General features: G+C 32.5%; 1 protein-coding gene across 9 annotated transcripts in view; it reads left to right on the plus strand.

Moving 5' to 3' along the window:
• Erbin (erbb2 interacting protein) overlaps window positions 1–24,736 on the plus strand; it is a 137,761-nt gene that overhangs the window by 52,000 nt on the left and 61,025 nt on the right. For 7 of the 9 annotated variants that reach the window (XM_046456208.2, XM_046456207.2, XM_046456211.2 and 4 more), the window contains 3 exons: window positions 1,430–1,477; window positions 4,910–5,107; window positions 12,477–12,594. In XM_046456208.2, coding sequence (XP_046312164.1) covers window positions 4,919–5,107; window positions 12,477–12,594 — 307 coding nt within the window. In that variant the 5' untranslated portion in view covers window positions 1,430–1,477; window positions 4,910–4,918. Of the gene's footprint in view, window positions 1–1,429; window positions 1,478–4,909; window positions 5,108–12,476; window positions 12,595–21,675; window positions 21,853–24,736 lie in introns of those variants that run through there. The other 2 variants (XM_046456209.2, XM_058583075.1) reach the window with 2 other exon arrangements.

Genomic DNA, 24,736 nt, shown 5'->3' on the forward strand with positions numbered 1-24,736 from the left:
AATTGGTTTAGCTACTCAGCAGTGCAGTTAGAGATTGGCTAGTTTTGTCTTTCCACTCTCTTAGCCTTATTTATTGGCAGGTTTTTAATCCTCATGCTTGTTATAGATCTAGGCATCATATTCCAGATTCAAGGCTAGAAAAATGGAAGACTGGTGGTTTCAGACACTTTTGTTCCCATATGTTAAGAAAGTATATGTTTTCCTAGAACCAACTGACCTTCCACCTCCAAAGCAGACTCTTGATCTTTGATCTTTGATCTTAGTTACCTATTTCCTCTCCCTTCCTCCTGGCCTGGAAAGCTCAAAAGTGGGTATTTTCCCCAGGCCCATTATTACTCTGAATAATCAAGCTTCTTAAAAAGGGGGAATAAGCATAATTCACAATAGCTAAACTGTGGAACCAACCTAGATGCCCTTCAATATGAATGGATTAAAAAATGTGGCATACACAATGGAATATTACTCAGCAATAAAGGAGAATAAAATCATGGCATTTGCAGGTAAATAGTGGAGTTAGAGAAGATATTGCTAAATGAAGTTAGCCAATCCCAAGAAAACCAAATGCCGAATGTTTTATTTGATATAAGGAGGCTGATTCATAGTAGGATAGGGAGCTGCAGCATGGGAGGAATAGATGAACTCTAGATAGGGCAGAGGGGTTGGAGGGGAAGGGAGAGGGCATGGGGTTAGAAATGATGGTGGAATATGATGATCATTATTATCCAAAGTACAGGTATGAAGACACGAGTTGGTTTGAATGTACTATATATACAATCAGAAATATGAAAAATTGTGCTCTATGTGTGTAATAAGAATTGTTATGCATTGTGCTATCATATATAAATAAAAAATTTACATAAAAATAAATCTTTTATCACATAAAAAGGGGGAGGGAATAAATCTGATAAGCATTATACAGTGAATGCCACACAGAACCTCCATAAACTACTAAATTTAAATATAGTTGGTGATGAGAGTTTTTTTTTTTACATGGGAAAATTTTATTATTTGTCAATAAGTTCAAATAAATGGCATTTTAATAATGGGTGAAAGGATATTTGTTTTTTGAAGGCTTTCAATAATTACAAATATGTGAAAAACAATTTGTTAAGACGTTCTTCATTTATTTTTTGTGGCTCTGGAACCCAGGACCTCATACATCCTGCGTATAGTCATTTAGTCATTTATTTAAAAGTTAGCAAATTTGAGCAGATGTGGCCATTTTTTTTTTTTAAGCTAGTAGTTTGGTTTAATTACTTGGTCCTGTTTTCAGTTTATAATGGTCAGTTTTTAAAATATCAATTTTACTTTTGATGTAATTTGGGAATTAGAAGAGATTTTCCTTACAGTTATAAAGATTCATTTTTATTATCAATTTTGATTCTCTTTTTCTTTATTGTTAATTTTTATTCTCTTTTGCTTTCCGTAGAATGTTGGTTCAATTAAGAAACATCAGGGAGATAAATTCAACCCAGTGGTAAGTAGCTTTAATTTCTTTTGTTAGAAAGTTTTACACATATTATGACCCTTCTCTGGTTTGCTTCTTTTTCCTTCATGTTGTTAGACAATTCTTAACCTCTACAATGTTACTTCTGCTTTATAAAAGAACTCTTCTTTTCTTAAAAGTCAAATTAGCAGTTGCCATGTTGATCAGTTGCTGTTCAGGCTAGGCCGTCTCTCTGTGGATTACTTCCTTATATTGTTGTGTAAGGGATAATACAATGTATTATTATTGTGTAGGGAATAATACAATGAATTATTGTGTCAGGTACGATTTCTGGGCATTTTTACTCATTTACTCTTTAAAAATATGATACTTGCCCCTTTGGCCTCAAGAATTAAGGTTTTCTTTACCTTTTAAAAAATTTGTTATTTTTAGATATACATGAAAGTAGAGTACTTTTTTTTTTAAATCCATTTTTATCCTGCATCACTTCCATCTGCAGGTGTGTATAGAATTGGGGTCTATTTTTCTATTGTCTCTAGACCTACTGAATTTAATCTGTGGTCTCAAAGTATGGTGGCACATGTTTGTAGTGCCAGCTATAGAGGAGATTGAGATAGGAAGGTCACCTAAGTGTAACAGTTCAAGGCCAACCTGGACCAGTGTAGTGAGACCCTGTCTGAAAACAAAACTGAATTTAATCTGAGGTCTAAAGTGTTCTTTTCATAACCTTTATCCACAGAAATTTTCTTTTGAGATTGTAAACTCTATGCAGCTTTCTAGAGCCAAGTATTCATCTGATCTTCCCTTTCTGAATTCATTGTGCTTTCTAAGTTCTACAACTTGCAACATGATTAGCTCTACAGAAAAATCTTGGAAGTTTTTCATTATTGTTATAATTGCTTTACCCTGTAAATTGCCTTATACCTCAAGTGTCTATATCACAACTAAAATAAGTATGCATTCTTTTAAATCACATATAATAACATTTGATAGCCTTTATTCTTAGGAATTATATTCTGAAATTAAGGATTTTCTAGGCCTTATCTTCCAAGTTCCTGGATACTATCAAATTATAGCCAGGTATAGTGGAGCACACCTGTAATCCCCGAAGCTTGGGAGACGGAGACAGGAATATTGCAAGTTCAAAGCCAGCCTCAGCAATTTAGTGAGGTCCTAAATAACACAGCAAGACCCTGTCAATAAATAAAATATTAAAAAGGGGCGGGGGTGCTGGGGATGTGGCTCAGTGGTTAAGTGCCTCTGGGTTCAATCCCTTGTACCAAAAATAAAAAAATAAACAATATAAAAAATATACACACATGCAGTAGTTATGATGTGCTAGAGTCATAGTTTGAAACATTAAAATAGCTCTACTCAATAGAACTTTCTGCAATGATGGACATGTTCTGTATTTGGTTAGTCTACTCTGGTAGCTACTAGCCATGTGTAACTGCTGAGCATTTAAAATGTAGTTAGGGTAATTGAGAAATTTTATTTGATTAACTGTAATATTAAGCTTAAATAGTTACATGTGTTTAGTGACATATTGGACAGTACAGATAGAATTCTTCCTATTGTTCTTAAGTATTCTCCTAACTCAATATTAGTGATATTCTTAAAATGTATAGAATTAGAAATTTCATGCTCATTTTCAGAATTTTAAAAATGAACTGTTTATTCCTATTGGTAAAACATGCCTTTGTACAACATGGATTGTTTATAGTAAGTGTTCAGTAAACTTTTCTGGATATTTATTTTCTGACAAGGGTTTTAATGGAAACCTTTCTTTTTTTCCCCCCATGGTTCTGGGGATGGAATCAAGGTCTTGCATGTAACAGGCAAGTGTTCCCAACCCTAGATGGAACCACCTAATGTTTGGCATCATAGTTTCTTTTTGTAAATCCTGAAGTGTATAGCAAATACCTATTAATACTTGAATAGTTTTGAGGACTTGACTCCAATAAGGCCTCAGTGGGAAAATGGAGATAATAATACATGTCTTAGAAAGTTGTAGTGAGGATGAAATGAGAATATGCCTATAGTTTACCTAAAGATTTTAGCACAATGCCAGGCATTTGGTGACTGAGTAAAGTCAGATTTTAAAGAAGATTGCAAGAGAAATACTTATTCTACCTGTATTAAACACTCGAGTATCATACATAATTTTAAAAAATTTTGTAGTTATAGATGAACAGCATGTTTTTATTTTATTTTATGGGGTGCTAAGGATCGAATCCAGTGTCTCACGTGTGCCAGACAAGCTCTGTGCCACTGAGCTATAGCCCCAGCCCTATCACACATAATTTGAAGAAGAGTTTTGTGCCATGCCATATAGAGCCATATTAAAACCTGAAGCATAAGGGCAAATCAGTAATACTGATCTTGTATTTATTTAAACATTTTTCATTTTGATAATAAATGGATATTTTTTAAAAATGTATTAAAAATATTTATCTTGATTACTGTTTTTTGACACCTCCTTACATTTTGTGCCTGAGACCACACTGGCTTTGTCTTAGGGTTGGCCCTGGTTAGAAGTAATCTAATACTAAGTAGGGTAAGAATTTGTCATTTAACACAAATGACAACACTGATTATCAGTCATTCCTATTTATTAGAGTAGGTCTTTCTTTGCTAATATAATCTTAACCTAGTTGGAATAACCTATGCACATACATTGTATACTTTGCGAAACTGGCCTTCACTAGAATTTCCACTAATTCAAAAGTAGCTTTTTCTCTCATTTGATTTGAAGTTTGTGCTTTATTTAAGCAAATTTATGGTTCAGTGTATGATCTTAAGTACATTTGAGACCTGTAAGCTTTGTAGAAAGACTGTAAGGCTAATATTTGATTAGAACAACGTATTTTTGGGGTAAATGGGAATTTTCATATGGGAGAATCATAGGGAAGTTAAATGGTGATTAATCTCTGATGGTTAGGAAAACTGAAAATGTTTTTACATTTCTGCTTTCTATTCAAAAGTACACATAATCAAGTGCTTAACTAAGAAACATACAGAATTCTTATTTTATTTTTCAATTTGTTCTTTTTACTTTTTAAAACACACATGCCAGAGTGTGTTTTGACATATTATACATGTCTGGAGTATAACTTATTCTATAATATTAGGATGGAACACAGAATTTTTAAAGCCAGTAATTAAAGAAAAATCTTGTTGTATTAGAGTATTTCTTTTAGAGAATTAAGAAGCACTCATAAAGCATTTTGTAGAAGCATATAATTTGGTGCTTCATGGATTGTTTTAGAGAGTGCTAAAGTACTTGAGTCTAATTTGTAATCCAGTAGATATAAATGTGGATACCAAAGCAATGTCAAATGGACTCCACTGAGTATGTAGTAGTGGGAAATTATCTGTGACATAAGAATTATAATAAGTAAATAAGAAAACTTGTTAGTTATGTATGTTTTAATCAAATTTATTTTTATTTGAATATTACAGTATTTAAAAATGACTACAAAACGAAGTTTATTTGTGCGGTTGGTACCATGTCGCTGTTTACGAGGGGAAGAGGAGACTGTCACTACTCTGGATTATTCCCATTGCAGTTTGGAACAGGTTCCCAAAGAGATTTTTACTTTTGAAAAAACTTTGGAGGAGCTCTATTTAGACGCTAATCAGATTGAAGAGCTTCCAAAGGTATGGTAACACAATTTTTCAAGAATTATCTTTGGAGATTTCTTTGTCTTAGAAGTTTGATATTCCTAATATTGCCATAATGCTGTCCATATATATGTATGTGTTTCCCTTTTTTTAGTTTAATTTACACTAAGTCATGCTGCATAATAAAATTTTCAAAATAGATTTTAAAACTTCAAATTAATTGCTTAAATACTAGTGCCAAATAACTTAAAAATTTGCACTGACTATTCTTGGGTAGCTCCCTTTCATATGCCCAGTTTGCTCTGCTGTACAGATATACTGGAAAATCTATAGAGAATACACTGGACACCTTGAAAGCCAGGAAATGGTTAATGCCAACATGGCAGATTAGAGAAAGGCTACATTTCCATTTGCTCTATGGCTCAGGATATAAACAGCAGTACTTACTACTGGGATACTGCAAGTTCACAGGGTAGATACTCGACTGCTGAACTAAACTCAGTCAAAAGACAGCGCATCTTGCTCCACACACAAGTTAACGACATTCAAGCTTTTGCTATACTTAAAGAATAGAAGAGATAAAACCCAAACTACCAACCAGGCCCCAAGTAGGAACAGATGGGGTGGGCCCTCGGTGGGCCCTCAAATCTCACTCATAGACATCTGCTCCCACAGCAAAAACAGTTAACATGAAAACTGTAGATAACCACACCTGTGAGGAATCTCAGTCTAGATCACTCTAGAACACTTTTGGTAAGAGAAAGCTGTGTCCTCAGAAGGCCAACATATAAGAGTAGAAGAGAAATCCATCCCAGAAGATGCATAAAACCCAACACAGGAATATAAGAAATAGGAAAAAAACAAGATAAAATGATACCTCCTACAGTTTGTGATTTATTAGCAACTTACTCCAAAGATATCAAAGTGGCTGAAATAGCACATAAAAAATTCAAGAGAATGATTATAAAAATGATCAATGAATTTAAAGAAAACACAGAAAAAAACTGAATGAATTAAGGAAGTCAGTACAAGATATGAATGAGTAATTCAATAAAGGGACAAAGGTATTGAGAAAGACCGAAACAGAAATCTTGGAAATGAAAGACACAACAAATAAAATGTTCAGTTGAAAGTCTTCCTAATAGAGTAGACATTGCTGAAGACAGAATCTCAGAGTTCAAAGACAGAGTGGCCATTCTTAAACATTCAGACAGTATTAAAGAAAAGATAATAATTAATTATGATCAGAATATACAGAAACTCTGGGACAACATTAAAAGACCAAGTTTAAGAATCACTGAAATTGAGGATTTTGAGATGCAAGCTAATAGAATAGATATCTATTCAGAGTATCAGAAAATTTTCTAAGCCTTGAGAATGAGATGGATATCCAGGTGCAGAAGGCACTCAGAATCCCAAATAGACAAGATCAAAAAAGAATCTCTCCATGACACATTATAATTAAATACATAATAAAGTTAAAAATTTTAAAAGCCTCAAGAGAAAAACATCAGGTCACATTTAGAGAGGCAAGTCATTTGGAATTCTGTTTTCTCAGTACAGACTCTAAAAGCCAGGAAGTCTTGGAATTATGTGTGTTGAGCTCTGAAATAAAATAACTGTCAGCAAGATTGCTATATCCCATGAAACTATCCTTAGAATTGAAGGGAAAAAAAAACCTTCTAAGGTATGCAGAAACTAAAAGAATTCATGACTATTAAACTGTCACTTAAGATCTTACTTAAAGAAATACTCCATACAGAAGAAATAAAAAATAAGCCCCAGAGCTGACAAATAAACAAATCTGCTTTGAAGAGTAGCTAAGCAAATGAGAAACAGAACCAAATTAAACATTAGAAATAAATCAGAATGGCAGGAAATAATGAAAATATCTCTGTAATAACAATGTAAATGATCTCATCTCTCCAAGTAAAAGATACAGACTAGCAGAATGGATTAAAAAACAAGACCCAACTGTATGTTGTGTGAAGAAAATCCACTGATAGGTGAAACAGTGGAAATTGATATACCATGTGAAAGGAGCTGGGAAATAAGCAGGAGTAGTAGATTCTCTGATATCTGATAAAGTAGTGTTAAAGCCAGAATCAATCAGGAGAGACAAACAAGGTCACTTTATAGTGGAAAAGGAAACAGTCCAACAGGAAAATATAATGATAGTAAATATTTGTGCCCCAAATGTTGGTGCACCTAATTACATAAAAGAAATACTGCTTGAATTGAAGCCTCAGATAGACCCAATTATGATAATACTGGGTGATTTCAACACACCTCTCTCACCATTAGATAGGTAATCCATTAGACACAAACCGAGTAAAAACTCTTTGGAATTGAAAAATATTGTAAATCAGATGGACTTGACAGACATCTATAGAATATTTCATCCAACCTCAGCCAAACACACTTTCTTCTTAGCAGTTCACAGAACCATTCACCATATTTATGCCACAAAACAACTCTTTGAATCTTATTGGATTTCATTGGAATAAAATTAGAAGTCAGCACCAAAAATCCCTACAGAAACTATATAAACACATGGAAATTGAACAGTACATTTTGGAATTATGAAGGCGTGATAAAAGAAATTAAGGGAGAATCAAAGTGTGAAATATGATATATCAAGAACTATGTAATGTTTTGAACAACCAACAATAAAAAAATTAAAAAAAAAAGAAATTAAGGGAGAAAATAAAAATTTCTGAAGACAGTTCTAAAAGGAAAGTTTCTGATGTTTACATGAGAAATTCAGAAAGATCCCTCCAAAACAATCTAATGATGCATCTCAAGGCCTTGAAAAAGGAGAACAACCAATTCCAAAACCAGTAGAAGGAAGGAAATAATTAAGATCAGAGCTGAGACCAATTAAATTGAAAATAAAAAAATACAAAGGATCAATGAAACAAATAGTTGGTTCTTTGAAAAGATAAATAATATTGATAAGCCTATAGTCAAACTAACCAAAAGAAAGAGAAAGCCCAAATGAATAAAATTAGAGATGAAAAAGGAGAAATTATAACAGACACCACCAAAATCCAGAGGATCATTAGGGACTTTTTTGAAAACCTTTATACTACAATAATTTGGAAAACATATAAGAAATGGATACATTTTTAGATACTTATGACCTGCCAAAATTGAATTAAGAAAACTTAAAAAACTTAAAGAGACCAATAACTGGAAGTGAAACAGAAGCAGTAATAAAAAAACCTTCTACCAAAGAAAAGCCCAGAACCAGATGAATTCTCACCTGAATTCTACCAGACCTTTACAGCACTAATGACAATGCTTGTCAAGTTATTCCATGAAATAGAAAGAATTTGGCTTCCAAATTCATTCTGTGAAGCCAGTATCATGCTTATACCCAAACCAGATAAGGACATATCAAGGAAAGAAAACTACAAACTAATATTCCTGTTGAACTTAGATGCAGAAATCCTTAATAAAACCTTATAAACTCATATTCAACAACATTTTAAGAAGATTGTACATTATGATCAAGTAGGTTTTATCCCAGGAATGCAAGGATGATTTAACATGCAAATCAATAAATGTAATTCATAAATAGAATTAAGAACAGAAATCACTTAGTCATCTCAATAGATGCAGAGAAAGCTTTCAACAGAATTCAACACCCATTCATGATAAAAGAACTGAAGAAACTATGGATGAAACCTCATCTCAACATCATAAAGGGTATATATGAAAAATCCAAAGCCAAAATCAGAGTGAATGGAGAAAAACTGAAAGTATTTCCTTTAAAATCTGGAACAAGACTAGGATGTTCATTGTCAGTACTCTTATTTGAGAGAAGGAAATAAAAGATATAAAAACAGAAAAGGAAGAAGTAAAAATTATCACTGTTTGCAGATGGTGTAATCTTATACTTAGAAGATTCACCAAAAGACTGTCAGAGGGCTGGGGTTGTGGCTTAGTGGTAGAGCACTTGCCTAGCATGTGCAAGGCACTGGGTTCGATCCTCAGCACCACATAAAAATAAATATATAAAATAAAGGTATTGTGTTCAACTACAACTAAAAAAATATTTTAAAAAAAGACTGCCAGAACTAATAAATTCAGCAAATTAACAGGTTACAAACTCAACATATAAAAATCAATAGCTTTCCTAAACACCAAAAATGTATCTGCTGAGAAAGAAATCAGGAAAACAATCCCATTCCTGAAAGCAAAACTACCTAGTAATAAATCTAACTAAGGAAAAGAAGACCTCTACAATAAAAACCATGTAACACTGAAGAAAGAAACTAAAGAAGATGCAAGAAGATGGAAAGACCTCCTGTGTTCATGGATAGGCAGAATTAATATGGTTTTAAGTGACCATACTACCAAAAGCAGTGTACAGAATCACTACCATTCCCATCAAAATGCCAATGACATTTTCCACAGAACTAAAAAAAATAGAACAGTACTAAAATTGATTTGAAAGAATTAAAGACCCAGAATACTCAAAGCAATTCTAAGCCAAAAAAGCAATGCTGGAAGCATCACAATCCCTGACTACAAATTGTACTACAGGGATACAGTAACAAAAACTACATGATGGTAAATGCATTCTACTGTCATGTATTACTAATTAAAACAAATTAAAAAATTAAAAATATACATAGACCAATGGTATGGAATAGGAAACACAGAGACAAACCCACTCAGGTAAGTCACCTTATCCTTGACAAAGGTGCCAAAAATATACACTGGAGAGAAAACAGCCTTTTAAACAAATGGTGCTAGGAACACTGGTTGTGCATATATAGAATAATGAGACTAGAACTTTATCTCTCATGCTGCACAAAAGTCAACCCAAAATGAATTAAATACCTAGGCAGGAATTACATCTAAGGCACAGGCAAGGACTTTCTCAGTAGGGCCCCTAAAACTCAGGAAATAATGTCAAGAGTTAATAAGTGGGATGGCATCAAATTAAAAAGCCTCAGCACAGCAAAGGAAACAATCAAGAATGTGAAGAGAGAACCTTCAGAAGTGGAGAAAATCATCACTAGCTACTCTTCTGACAGATCATTAATATCCAGAATATACAAAGAACTAAAAAAAAAAAAAAAAAACACCAAAAAGATAAATAACCAAAATAAGTAAATGGGCAAATGAACTAAACACACACTTTTCAAAAGAAGATTTACAAATGGCTAACTATAAGAAAAAAACATTCAGTCACTAATAATTAGGGAAATACAAATCAAAAAAAGAAAGTCAGCATACTATGGCGCTACATTCATACCTGTGTTTATAGTAGCACAATTCACAGTAACCAAACTATGGAACCAGTGTAGATGTCCATCAACAGGTGGTGAATGGATAAAGAAAATGTGGTACATTTACACAATAGAAGTATTTTTTATTCAACCATTAAAAGTGAAATTAAGTCATTTATAGGAAAATAAGTGAAACATCAGACCCTTATTAATGCAAAACAAGCCAAACTCAGAAGGTCAAGGGTTATTAAATACTGTCTCTCATATGCAAAAACTACAGAGAAAAAAGGAAAATAAAGGTGGGTGGGATGTGAAAATTGAAGGGACATCAGTAGAATAGATGAAAGGGACCAGGGGAAGAAAAAGGAAAATATTGGGGAGTGATATTTGCTAAATTATATTGTTATATTCATATATATGAATATGTATCAACAAGTTCCACCATTATGTGTAACTGTAATGCACCAATGTAAAATTTTGCAAAGATAAAATATTTGTATTTACTTTTGTAGCATATTATAACTGCTGAGGTAGATAATGAGACTATACAATTGGTAGAGCCAATAGATTTAACTGGACAAAGAACTGAAATCAATACTATCTTTTTCTTTCTTTTTTTTTTTAAAAAAATTTTTGTTTTTGGGTACCAGGGATTTAACTCTGGAATACTTGACCACTGAGCCATATCCCTAGCCCTATTTTGTATTTTATTAGAGACAGGGTCTCACTGAGTTATTTAGCGCCTCGCTAAATTGCTGAGGCTGGCTTTGAACTAGCGATCCTCTTGCCTCCACCTCTGGAGCCACTGGGATTACAAGGCGTGTATCACCGCGCCTGGCCGTAATGCTGTCTTTTTCTAGTTTTCATAAAACATTGATGTGCATTTGGGGATGATTGTTATTTTATCATGATTTTATTGTTAAAACATCTTTTTAGAGGTAGTATTTTGTTCATTTGCAGTTTGGTTGGAAAGTTTTTGGAGGACTCATTCTGAAATGTAGCAATAACTGGAAGGAGAAATTTAGTGTCATGAAACACTATCAAATTATCACCTTGTTTGTTTGCTAGAATTTTTTAGTGTATTTTTCTCTTTTCTTCTTATCCTGTACTCAGTTTCCTGTGTTTTATTTTAAAAAAAGGCAAACAGCTTATACTTTTGTTAAGATCTTTAGCCATCCAAACAGCAGTGTTTATGAAACTGTGGACCAGAGACCCATTGGTGGCTTACAAAGCTGATTAGTACACATGGTCAGCATTTAGAAAAATGAACTGTGTAATATAGACTATGATAATTAGAGAATAAAAAGCTAAGACACTTAAAGAAGGATTTTCAGATGAAGAAGAAATTTTTGTAAGTGTACATTCTGTGCAATGGGATGCATTTGTACTAAAAATTATTCATTATTTATTTGGGCATCCTGTTGGAATCTAGCATTCCTAACTATAATATATTAGAAAATAAAGTGTGTTGTATATGGCAGTTGTTTCATGAAGTATTTGTATTAGATTTTCATATGTGTGTAAACCTACTGAATGAACGTGTGCAAAAGACTTTCTTTCCTGGTGACCAGTAGTAATAACACTTAGAAACTCATTGGTACCCTTGGTAATTTTAAAGAGAAATCTAATGGCTGTGGGTAAAATATTAAGGATTTTCAGTTACATGTTTAAGAATTAAATACTTAAATTGTGGAATTGTGCCTTGAAATTCAGTATTCTTCCTTATAATGTGTTTTTCAGCAAGTTGTGTTGCTTGCTGAAGCAGTTTGAATAGCTGAGTCTTTTGTGTATCTGATAGGTAATAGTTTTATTATGGTTTTCATTTTGAAATAAACTCGTTTGAAAGAGAATCTCTACATTTTATTAAATGTAACAGCCCCTCCCACCTTTTTGACTACTTCAGTAGAGTATATAACCTTATTCTTACTCTAAAGTGTGTTTCACTTTTCACTTAGATTAGAAGTATGAGGATATAAATCATTCTAAGTGGTACAGATGTATTCAGGTACATGAACAGAATAATGAGAAATCTTTCTGATATTAGTATGGGTAAAACTCTATTTTAATGACTACTACTACTAATTATTTGTAAAAGGTAATAGATGAAATATTTAAAGAAATTTAAAAGATATTCAAAATCCTTTTTTCTCTTTTTTCACTAGCAACTTTTTAACTGTCAATCTCTACACAAACTGAGTTTGCCAGACAATGATTTAACAACGTTACCAGCATCCATTGCAAATCTTATTAATCTCAGGGAACTAGATGTCAGCAAAAATGGTAAGGTCTTTCTTTCCCTTAATTTTTGTACTTGGGAATAATGAAATCATTATTCAGATTTCTGTTGTTTTAACAAATAAAATATAAAAATTTTATTTTTCCATTTTAAAGATTTTGCAACCTGTTTTATATAAATCAGTAAAATTTATTGTTATACTCTTGGCTTGGCATTTGTTTTATAAGTATAAAAACTATGATAACTTAAAACAGGTGGAAAATGGTGGGTTTTTTTAATGTTGTTATTAACTGTAGTAACCGGGTTGTGTAATAGACCTCTTGAACTTGTTTCTCCTGTCTAAAGTTTATATCCTTTTATCTATATAGCCTAATACTCAAAACCCTGCCCCTCTCCAGCCACTGATAACCACCATTTTACTTACTCTATGCTTCTATGATTTTGTCTTTTTAAGATTATATATGAAAATAAGATTAAGTAGTTTTGACTTTTTTCCTTACTTCATTTAATGAAATGTCCTTTAGGTTTATCCAAGTTGTCCCAAATAATAGGATTTCCTTCTTTTTCAAGTTTGAATAGTACTTTATTGTGTATATATGCCACATTTTCTTTATTCACTCATCTGTTGATGGACACTTAGGTGAATTCTGTATCTTAGGTATAGAACATAGATGTTCTGCAGATGTTTCTCTCTTTCTCTCCACTCATCCATATATACTATGCAAGTGCTACCACTGAGCTGCCCCCTCAAATACCTCTTGGACATACTAATTTAATTTTCTTTGGATATATACCCAGTACTAGCTATTGGTAGTCCTTTATAAAAAAAATATTATTTTTGAGGAGACTCTATACTCTTTTCTATAATGGCTATACTAAATTATGGTCCCACCAACAGTGGGGGTTCCATTTCAATTTTTTTCAAATCCTCATCAACCCTTTTGTCTTCTCTTTCCATTGTTGGGGATTGAGCAAGTGCTAGGTTAGTGCTCTGCCACTGAGTTATACCTTTAACTCTCTGTTGTCTTTTTGATAATAGCCATTCTAACATGTGTAAAGTATATGTCACTGGGGATTTAATTTGCATTTTTTGATGATTAATAATGTTGAACATTGTTTCATATTCCTGTTGGCCAATTCTATGTCTTCTTTTGAGAAATATCTATTTAAGTTCTTTGCCATTTTAAAAATCAAGTTGGTTGTTCTCTTGATATTGAGTTGTTTGAACTCTTTACATATTTTGCATATTAACCTCTTACTTAAGAAAGAAAAAAAATCATTGTTCAGACCATTGCCATACTCCAGAGCATAATGAGGCTTTCCCCTTAGGTCCTGTTTTTGTAATTCTATAGTTTGAGGTTTAACATTTAAGCCACTAATCCATTTTGAGTTGAATTTTACATATTTTGTAAAATAAGAACCTAATTTCCTTCTTCTGCATGGGGATATTTAATGTCCTAACAGTTTTGAAGAGATTGTCCTTTCCCCATTGTTTCTTTTGGCACCTTTGGAAAAATTGAGTTGAACATAAAAGCATGAATTTATTTCTGAACTCTTTATTTTGTTCCATTAGTCTGTGTCTGTTCTTGTGCTAGTACTACTGCTTTAATTCCTGCAGTTTTATGGTATATATTTAAGTTAGGGAATGTGATACCTGAAGCCTTGTTTTTTTTTTTTAATTCAACATTGCATTAACTTTTTTTTTTTTTTTTGCATTAGCATGTTTTTTTGTGAAAAAAAATGTTGTTGGAAGTTTAGTAGTGATTGCATTGAATCTGTAGAACAATGTGGATAGTATAGATGATCTTAATTCAAAAGAATGTTGAGCTTGAATTTAACTGTCAGTCTCTACACAAACTGAATTTGCCAGTCAATGATTTAACAACATTATCAGCATCCATTGCAGATTTTATTAATCTCAGGGAACTAGATATCAGCAAAATTGGTAAGGTCTTTTTTCCCTGAATTTTGTACTTGGGAATATATTTTTCTAGCAACTTGGGATGTCTTCTACTGCTTCCTTAATTTTTTTTCATTGTGTTTTACAGTTTTCTTAGTGTTCTATGGTTTTCAGTGTATGGGTAGTTCATCTCTTTGATGGAATTATTCCTTAGGTTTTTTTTTTTTTTTTTTAATGGTAGCTGTATTAGTGAATTTTTTTGTTCTTTATTGTGATCAAAATACCTGACAAAAACAACTTAGAGGAGAAAAAGCTTATTTGGGGCTCATGGTTTCAGTGGTTCCATCTATGGTTAGCCAACTTCATTACTCTGAGCTCAAGGTGAGGCAGAACATTATGGCAGAAGGGCATGGTGGAGGAAAGGTGCTCATGGAAGTTGGGAAGCACAGAGAGAAGAAGAAAAGGAGGGACTGAGAGGGAGAAAGGGAGTGTATGAGCATGTGAACACACAGGCGTTTGAGCAAGAGACTGTTTTAGGAGCTAGGGACAGGATATAATCCTCAGCTGCACATCTGGTGACCTCCTTCCTCTGGCTATGCCCCACCTGTTTACAGTTATCACCTAGTATAATTCATTCAAATTGTTAATTCATCAAATGGATTAATCCACTAAGGAGGTTACAGCTGTCTTAATTAAATCATTTCTTCTCTGAACATTCATGCATTGCCTGACACATGAGCTTTTCAGGGAAAATTAAAGATCCAAATCATGACACTAGCTATTATAAATGGGATTGTTAAAATTTTTTTTTGTTTGGATAGATTATTGTTAATACATATAATTACTATTGATTTTTGTATGTTGTTAATACATAGAATTACTACTGATTTTTGTATGTTGACTTTGTATCCTGCAACTTTACTGAATTTGTTAGTTCTAACAGTTTTATTGTGGAGTTGTTAGGTTTTTCTATGTATAAGATCCATGTGTGTCATCTTCAAAAAAGGACAACTAAACTTTTTCCACTTCAATTTAGATGGCTTTTATTTTCTTTTCTTGCATTCATGCCCTGAATGGACCTTTCAGTGTAGTCATGTGTTGCTTGATGACAGGAATATGTGTCGAGAAATAAGTCATTAGGTGACTTTGTCAATGTGTAAACATCATAGAGTATACTTAACACAGACTTAAATGATATATAGATCATTAGCTTGATGTGGTCTCTTGATGTGGTTAAGAGACGTAGTAGAGGCTGGCGTTGTGGCTTAGTGGTACAGCTCTTGCCTAACACTTGTGAGATGCTGGGTTTTATCCTCAGCATCACATAAAAATAAATAAATAAAATAAAGGTATTATGTCCAATCAGAACTAAAAAAAAAAAAAAAAAAAAAGACGTAACAAACATGAGATGTCGGAGAGGCTGCTGCCTGAATATCAATACAGTGAACTTTATTTTTCAGTAAGTAGGATGGAGTGTTTATAATCTTTTGGAATCACTGTTGTTTTTGTAGTCCATTGTTGACCAAATATTTTGAGATGTGTGACTATAATATGTTGAGGAGTAGTGGCAACAATGGAAAGCTTTGTCTAGTTGCTGATCTTAGAAAAAACATATGCTATGGGGTGGGGGGAATGAAAGGATCAAAGGAACTCTAGGGCAAAGGGGAAAAGGGAAGGGAGGCTTAGGGGGAATAAGGATAGGATAGATGGTGGAATGTGATGGTCATCATTACCCTAAGTACATGTAAGAAGACAAGAAAGGTTGTGACTCTTCTTTGTGTACAACCAGAGATATGAAAAATTACGCTCTATATGTGTAATATGAATTGTAATACATTCTGTTGTCATGTATAACAAATCAAAATTTAAAAAAAATTCTTTTAGCTTTCACAATTGAATATATGTTAGCTGTGAGTTGAACCTATATGGCTTTTACTGTGTTGACAAACATTCTTTCTATACTTAATTTGTTGAGAGTTTTTATTATGAAAGGATGCTTAATTTTGTCAACTGCTTTTTCTGCATCTATTGAAGTTTTTTTCCCCTTCATCCATTAATGTGGTGTATGTCACATTTATAGATTTGCAAATGTTGAAATTATTATTAAGAGCAGACCATCATGTGTCATTTGATAATACATTGAAGAATATATGGAAGATAGATGTTAGCTCTTAAAAAAATTTAAAAAATAAACGTGTATTTCTTTTATAATTAAAAAGTGAAAGAATCACATGAGGGTAGATTTTAAATGTTGTGCCCAAAGATATGACATGCAATAAATACTAAATGCTAAGACATATTCAAATAATTTTTAACCTTTGTAGAAAATCTTTATAAACAAGTTCCTCAAGTTAGTACAATAGTACCAGCAAATATGTGGTAATTGTATTCCATAGCCCTTAGTTGCCAAGTCACCTTTTCTCCTAAATAATGTCTGAAAGTAATCCTTCCTGTGTCATTTTAATTAAATTTCATGACTTATTGCAAATCATTTTGTACTGATTAAAATAGTCAAGTCATTCTAGTTTTACAGTTAACAATTAACTTTGGCAAGTCAGTTAACCAGAAGTCTGTCAACACACACACATATACACATACACAGTTAAAGTAAAAAAAAATAAAGTATTGCATGCATTCATTTGCTAAATCCTAGTTCATATGAAGCAATTAAATTGTATATCTTATAGAAAAATTATCATATTGGCACATCCATTTTAAGAAATAAATCCATTTTACGGGTTTATGATTTATTCATTAATCATAGGTTTACGTGAAGTTTATAGTGGTTAGTACCCAACAGGTTTTCAGTTCTCAATAGCCAATAGTTTTTTTTAACTTTAACGGTATTATTTTATTTCAGCTTTTGTTATTGAGTCATTTAATTTTAGGACTAAATTTTTTCTGTTTCATATGGAAATTTTGTGGTTTTTTAAAAATATATATTTTTTTGTTGTTGATGGACCTTTATTTTATTCATTTATTTATATACGGTGCTGAGAATCAAACCCAGTGCCTCACGCATGCTAGCTACCACTGAGCTACAATCCCAGCCGGGAAATTTTGTGTTTTTAATTTATAATTTTATTTATATTCCATTCATTCATAGTGATGTACTTGTCTTTTTCTACTCTACTTAAAAAATTTCATATTCAACTAAAATGCCTCTATAAAAATTGGAAAAATACTCATGAATTTATCAATTGTTTGTATTTTGCCACATTTGCTTTATTTCTCCTTTTTTGTGTGTTTTTAAAATATGTTCAGGAAACAGATACACATGTTGCTGCTAATGTAATATTTCTTTTTTACTAAACTTATGTAAATTGCAGGTACCACAAACTTTATCCATAGAAGTATGCATCTCCCAACAAAAAGTAATTCCTTATACATAACCTTAGTATTATTCTCACTCTCAAGAAATTTGATATCCCGTTTTTCTTGTTGCCCTCCTTAGCTCTTTTGCCTCTTTTTCTCCCTTTCAAGTTAAATATCACATGTAGCATTTAGTTGTTGTGTTCTTTTGGTCTTTAAAATCAGGAAAATTTGTTCATTTTTTTCATGACATTGATACTTTTTAAAAACTCAGGCCAGTTGGATTATGTGTATGTGTGAGAGTGTGATATTTCCCCCTCATAATTTTATTTAGGCTAACTACCATTTGAAACTTCTTATGGATAGTGTGAAAAATTTTTGTTTCAATCCCTGGTGCTTAATATAATGCCAAGCATTGCTTGTTTGATAAATCTCAAAGTAAATAAACTTAATCTATTAAAATTATGTCTCTGCATACATTAGTAGGTAATTCAAGCTAAAGCATTAGAGAATATAAGAATTATTGTGACTTTAGAAGTCATTAAGTCTACTCTTCTATCACAAAAGATTATCTTTAAGCATTTCCATTTTTTTAAATAGATGTTAAAGCATAAGGAAAGAAACTCTAGATAATCAGGATATTAAATTGTATGCATCTGTAAGTGTACATACCTAGTAAACTTTGTTACCAGTCTTAATACTATGGAAATATTTCTTGACTCAATAATAAAAATACTTGTACAAACTCCAGGTTTATTATTCTAAACAAGAATAGTGGAATTATGGCTACATAGTGGACTTGTAGCACTATTAAATTAATATCCTAGACTTCCATACAACTTTGTAAAGAATTTCATTTTTACAATTATGGTGACTTTTATTTGGCCACAGTGTAAAATCTTAGCTTCCTAGTTTTAGCTTGTCCTTGTTGCTAAAACTAAAAGCCTACTTTAAATGATTTGCTCAGCCCATTAGTGTTTTTTGAGTAGTTGGAAATACTTTTTTTTTCAACATTTATTTTTTAGTTGTAGTTGGACACAATACCTTTATTTATTTATTTTTATGTGGTGCTGAGGATTGAACCTAGGGCCTTACACATGCTAGGTGAGTGCTCTACCACTGAGCCACAACCCCAGCCCTGGGAATACTTTTTATATGATCAAAAGATTCAGAATAAGGGGCTGGGGTTGTGGCTCAGAGGAAGAGTGCTTGCCTAGCATGCGTGAGGCACTGGGTTCAATTCTTAGCACCACATAAAAATAAAATAAAGGTATTGTGTTCACCTACAACTAAAAAATAATTATTTAAAATACTTAAGTATTCTGCCTAAAGAATGACATTACTATTTGCTGCCAATAATTTTACAATTCATTTTTACTAAAAATTAAATGGATTTATTATTCTTTCCGTATGATTGCTTATAATGCCTTGCCTTTTCTTTGTAATTTTTCTTCTTTTTGTCTTTAATTAAGGCCTAAATGAAACTACACTTCATTGTTAGTGAACAAAGGTAGATGAGAAGAGACAAGAATTAACTCATTTTACTTTTAGAGAACGAATTTAATCAACCTATATTATTTAGCTGTAGTATATATGCCTTTGTAAGTCTTCTTTATTGAAAAACAAGGATATAGTATGCATTTTAGGTTGATGTGATTGGTTGTAAGGAATGTGAATTTTTTAGTTTTTTTTTCCCCCCCCGTACTGGGAGTTGAACCAGGACCTCCCTTATAGTTGACAAGCCCTCTACTACTAATACACATTCCTAGCCCTTTTTATTTTATTTTGAGACAGGGTATTCTTGCTAATTTTCTGAGGCTGGTCTGGAACTTTCAATCCTCCTGCCTGGTACAGAACTTGGAATCTTCCTGCCTCAGCCTCTGGAATATATAGGTTACAGGTGTGTGTCACTATGTCTGGGTGTTGGATTTTCAGTTAGATAATAAATTGTTTAAAAGAAAGGTTAGTTATGTTAAGTGATCATAGTGTTCTCCGTAGTTTGAAGTTATTAAAATTTATTTAGTATTCACATGATCACTATTGATATGGATGAATAAGTGTTTCTTATATTCTGAGTAAGAACATTAAGATACTATCCATTTTTTCCCTATTATAACATTTGATCATATTGAATCTTAAATTGGATATATAATCTTATATCTAATTTTTGTTGTTTTCCGCTTTTAGGTGTTTATATCAGTTTTAGTCTAATAATATTTAAATATGTCTTAATATATCAGGTACAGTTTTGAGATTCATTAGCTGATATGCCCTGTTTGGAAAGAGCCAGGAAGCATGGTGGTTTACTTTATTAATAATAGTTTCAGCTGGGTGTGGTGGCACGCACCTGTAATCACAATGGCTCCGGAAACTGAGGAGGTTCAAGAGTTCAAAGTCAGCCTCAGCAAAAGCAAAATGCTAAGCAATTCAGTGAGACCCTGTCACTAAATAAAATACTAAATAGGGCTGGGGATGTGGCTCAGTGGTCTAGTGCCCCTGAGTTCAATCACTGGTACAAAAAAAAAAAAAAGTTTCAGCAAGCTGTATTTTAAACACTTGCATTTGAATTTTGGCATTTAGATTATCATGGTTTCTGATCTTTTATATAGTTCTTCTTGTGTTTTTCAATTGGCCAGGTAGTATGGTTTATGATTAAAACACTCACCTAGGAATAAAAAAAAATGTTCTTTGTTCTTTGCTTCTGTTTATTGGTCCTATTTTAATATTGGGGAATTAATCTAAGTCTCTGTTATTCTGTAATATTGTCACGATTGCCAGATTGTTAGAAAAATTATATTTTGTTGTGTCCAAATGGCCTGTGTTATAGAGAATTTAATAGGTCTGATGATTATAACATACTGTTAAAGTATCAATAGAGAAAGTTGGTGGGAAAGGGAGACAAAATTTAAGACTATGTAGTTGTTAATTCTCTTGTGAACACACTGAATAAAATGACAGGAATTGTAAGATTGAGAAACAAGATCTGTCTTTCTGATGTGGGAATTCTGGAGAGGTTAACCAAGGCCTTTCTTTTTAATTGAGTCTAAAAGAGTGAATTGTAAGTTTTTAGGCAAAGCAGAAAATAATTGTTTGAACCTGAGGAAATCTGATGATTGGGAACAGGGGCATGAATGTGGAAAGAAAAGCCCAAAGAGTGAACCTTTGTTTTTCTCCAACATTAAGAGAACTGAAGAACAGAAGAAAGGTACAACAAAAAAATTGAGGAAAAATACTACTGTAGGAGAAAGAAAATGTTTGTTTTCCTTACTGTATTTTAATTTTTCATAAAGGGGACTTATAATTCATATCATAGTGTCTGATATTTTGTATGTTTGATACATATTTTCTGAATAATAGAGGAAAGATAATTTCAGTTTGAGGTACCTAAACAAAATCTAATGGGAACTTAAAAATTCTTAAGTGGAATTAAAAATGGGAGCAAATTTGAGATAGATTTAGAATCTAGAAGTGTATATGGTAGAAATTGAAGTCAAAATAAACATTAAGCTAGCAATTTGCATAAGTATCTCAAAGCTATTGATTTAGGAGAAAACAGATACTATGTATCTAAAAGCTAGTGATGATTTAGTTAATTTCATAGACATCAGTTGATTACTTTTAAAATAATTTTTTAAATTTATAAATGGACACAATACCTTTATTTTATTTATTTATATGTGGTGCTGAGAATTGAACCCATTGCCTCATATGTGTTAGGCAAGTACTGTACCACTTAGCTATAACCCTAACCCCTAATTACTTTTTGTAAACTACGTGTTATGGAATGAAGTACTTTAAAACATGAAGTATTCATTTGTATATGAGGAAGATGATATAAACATTAATTTTCATTATATAATACTAAACTAATAAATACATTTTTTAGCAAATAAATATACTATTTGTAATACAGGTTGAGCATCTGTACTCTCAAATTTGAAATTGAAGTGTTCCAAGATCTGGCCTTTTTTTTTGAGTGCCAACATAATGACACAAGTGTAAAATTCCACTCCTGACCTCCTGTGATGGATTGCAGCCAAAGCATACAAAATTATTAAAAATGTTACATGAATTACCTTCAGGCTGTAATGTAAGTACAAGATACATATGTAGCATAAATGAATTCCATATTTAGACTCTGGTTCTCTCCCCAAAACATCTCATTATGTACATGCAAATATTTCAAAATCTGGGAAAAACAACAACAATCACCCTGAAATCCTAAGTATTTTTGGTTCCAACCATTTCAGATAAGGGGTGCTCAGCTTATACTTATTCTGACAGGTTCTGTCTTAGATGTTGGAGATACAGAGGTGAACAAGATAAAAGGGACCACTGCATTTACAACTTTCTGTTTTTGAGAGATTGAAATTCTTGATTTTTAATACTACCTCAAATTATATATGTTTTGTTTGTCCAAACACAAGAAAAACCATTAGCATGATTGTCGTGCTCCTTTTGAGAATCAACAAAAGGACTTTGTGACTTTTTCCTTAAAAACTTGTATCCTATGTATAAAATTGTGATTGTGTATTGAACTCAAATAAATAAATAATATTAACATAACAATTGTTTCTGGTTAAATTTTTTCATATTTATCGTGGGACCATTCACATGTTTTAACATTTACCATTTTAGCATTTTTAAATTTATGCATTTTGGTGTACTTTTGTTTCACCGGCACCACTGTGTAGTTCTAGAATGTTGTTGTCATCTTAAAAGGAAACCCTGGACCCACTAACTAGTCACTCCCCATTCTAGTTTTTCTCAGTACCTTGCAACCATTTATCTTTTTGGTGTCTGTCAGGATTTGTTCTTTCTGGATATTTCATATTAATAGAATCTTATATAATTTATCATATATAATATATGTATGGCTGCTTTCTCTTCAGATAGTGTTTTCCAGATGCATCCATGTTGTACCATATATTGATATTCCCATAATGTGGATATACCACATTTCATTTATTTTCTTTATCCATTTGTTGATAGGTATTGGATTATTTCTATATTTGGCTGTTGTAAATAATTCTTCTATGAGCATTCATGTACAAGTTTTTGTTGGAACATACATTTTTAATTTTCTCAAGTCTACACAGGAGTAGAATTTCTGGGTTATAGGGTAATTCTGTGTTTAACATTTTGAGGAGCCTCCAAACCATTGTCCACAGCCATTTTCTGTTCCAGTCAGCAGTGTATATATGTAGTTTCCAATTTTTCCATATCTTCATCAGTATTTGTTAATTTCACACAACTGCATTCAGTTGTCGGGTCTATTAGGCCTTCTCTCTTCTGAGTGGCTCTTAAGACCTCCTTTGTTTCTTTTGAAGATTACTGGCCTTTAATAAAAGTTTTCTTAATTTGGGTTTGTTTGATGCTTGCTTATATTTAAATGTAGCTTTTATGTTTTTGGCAAGTATACATTGTTTCTCAGGGCATCTCAGACAAGTTGCCATGTGCTATTGATGTTAACTGGTAATGCTTAACTTTGAAGAATTTTGTTAAGATGGTGCCTGTCAGATTCAGTCAACTTTTCCTTTTGTAATTGATAAATATCTTGTAGAAAGAATCTTTGAGACCAAATTAATGTCCTATTTATTATTACTTTTTATGCAGTAATTTTGGCATCCATTGTTATTAGGGGTTTTGATTTGTTCTTTTTCTTGTCCTTTTCCCAGTTTGTGTGTGCTACTGTTGTCAGTTAAACCCAGAGCCTTGCACCGCATGCTAAGCACACACACACTGTCACTGACCTAAACACCCAGTCTATTGATGAGTTTTGACTGAAGCAGTTATTGTTGTGGTATTTGCTAGGTGGTGATTTTGCACCATTTTTCATCACCTGAAACGCTATACATGGCATTATGGTAAGCTTACTTCATCATCTAGTGATGATAAAGTTGGAATAAACTTCAAAGGGTGACAACTTAAAAGGTTGACAACCCTGTTGGATAATCAATCATTATGTTAATGGAGGGATGGATCTTTTTTAATAAACAGACTATATAAAATTCATTTTTGAAAAAAAATTAAATTAGCATTTCTTTGATCAAGATTAGAACAATGAGTGCTATTTAAAGTTGTCTGTGGACTAGTGCTAGTTTACCAGTTATTTGTTGCTGTATTTTTGCTGTGATAATTTTAGGAGATGAGTAGGTGCTTAGAATATTTTACCAAAATTTAACTTCACAGTACTTATATTGTATTTTGCAAATGTATTGGTCTGTAACAGATTGGAAATTTTTAAAAATTTATTTACCTCAGGTTTGTGAAACACTTGGTCTAAAAGGATACTCCAAGGGTTAGGGATGTAGCTCAGTAGCAGAGTGTTTTCTAGCATGCATGAGGCTCTGAGTCCAATTCCCATTACTACCACTCATTCCCCCAAATCATAAGTAGGAGCCCACTGAAAAGTTGAAATGTTTAGTAGATCTCTTGAATATACACATCATGGTGTGCAGAAATCAATACATTCCTTAACCACTTATATTGAGTATGCTACTGGATTATGTGAAGGAAAAACTCTTAAGAGGAATGTAAAAAAAGATAAGGAAAAAGAGAAGATAGATGCAGGAAAGAGAAAATGTGTTATTATGTTAGTATTATCACCTTCAGGTATATCTGTGGGCATATGTGAGATAGATTTTCCAACCCTTTCACCTACAGCTTTGTTTCAGCTTTGCTTGTTTATGTATATAAGGGGCCAGCTCAATCTGGATCCCAGTGTTTAAAAAGCAATCATTTATGTGAGAAAAACAGAATGTTAAATGTTGTGCATTTTCTGTCCTTATCACATTGAGAAGGTTGTAATTTTCAGTAGAGCTAAGAGAAGGAAAGGAAGGAAAATCAACTCAAGTAATTAACAGTTATAGAGAGGCAAAAAAGGAAAGATGCACAGAAAGAGAAATTGTGGAGGTGGTTCTATTTGGTTCTCATTGGTGGTGTCAGTTTGTCTAGCTCCTGCTTAGTTGGCA

This window comes from Marmota monax, unplaced genomic scaffold (genome assembly GCF_021218885.2).
Source record: "Marmota monax isolate L192 unplaced genomic scaffold, Marmota_monax_Labrador192_F-V1.1 WCK01_AAM20220418_F8-fsc00130, whole genome shotgun sequence".
Lineage (NCBI taxonomy): Eukaryota > Metazoa > Chordata > Mammalia > Rodentia > Sciuridae > Marmota > Marmota monax.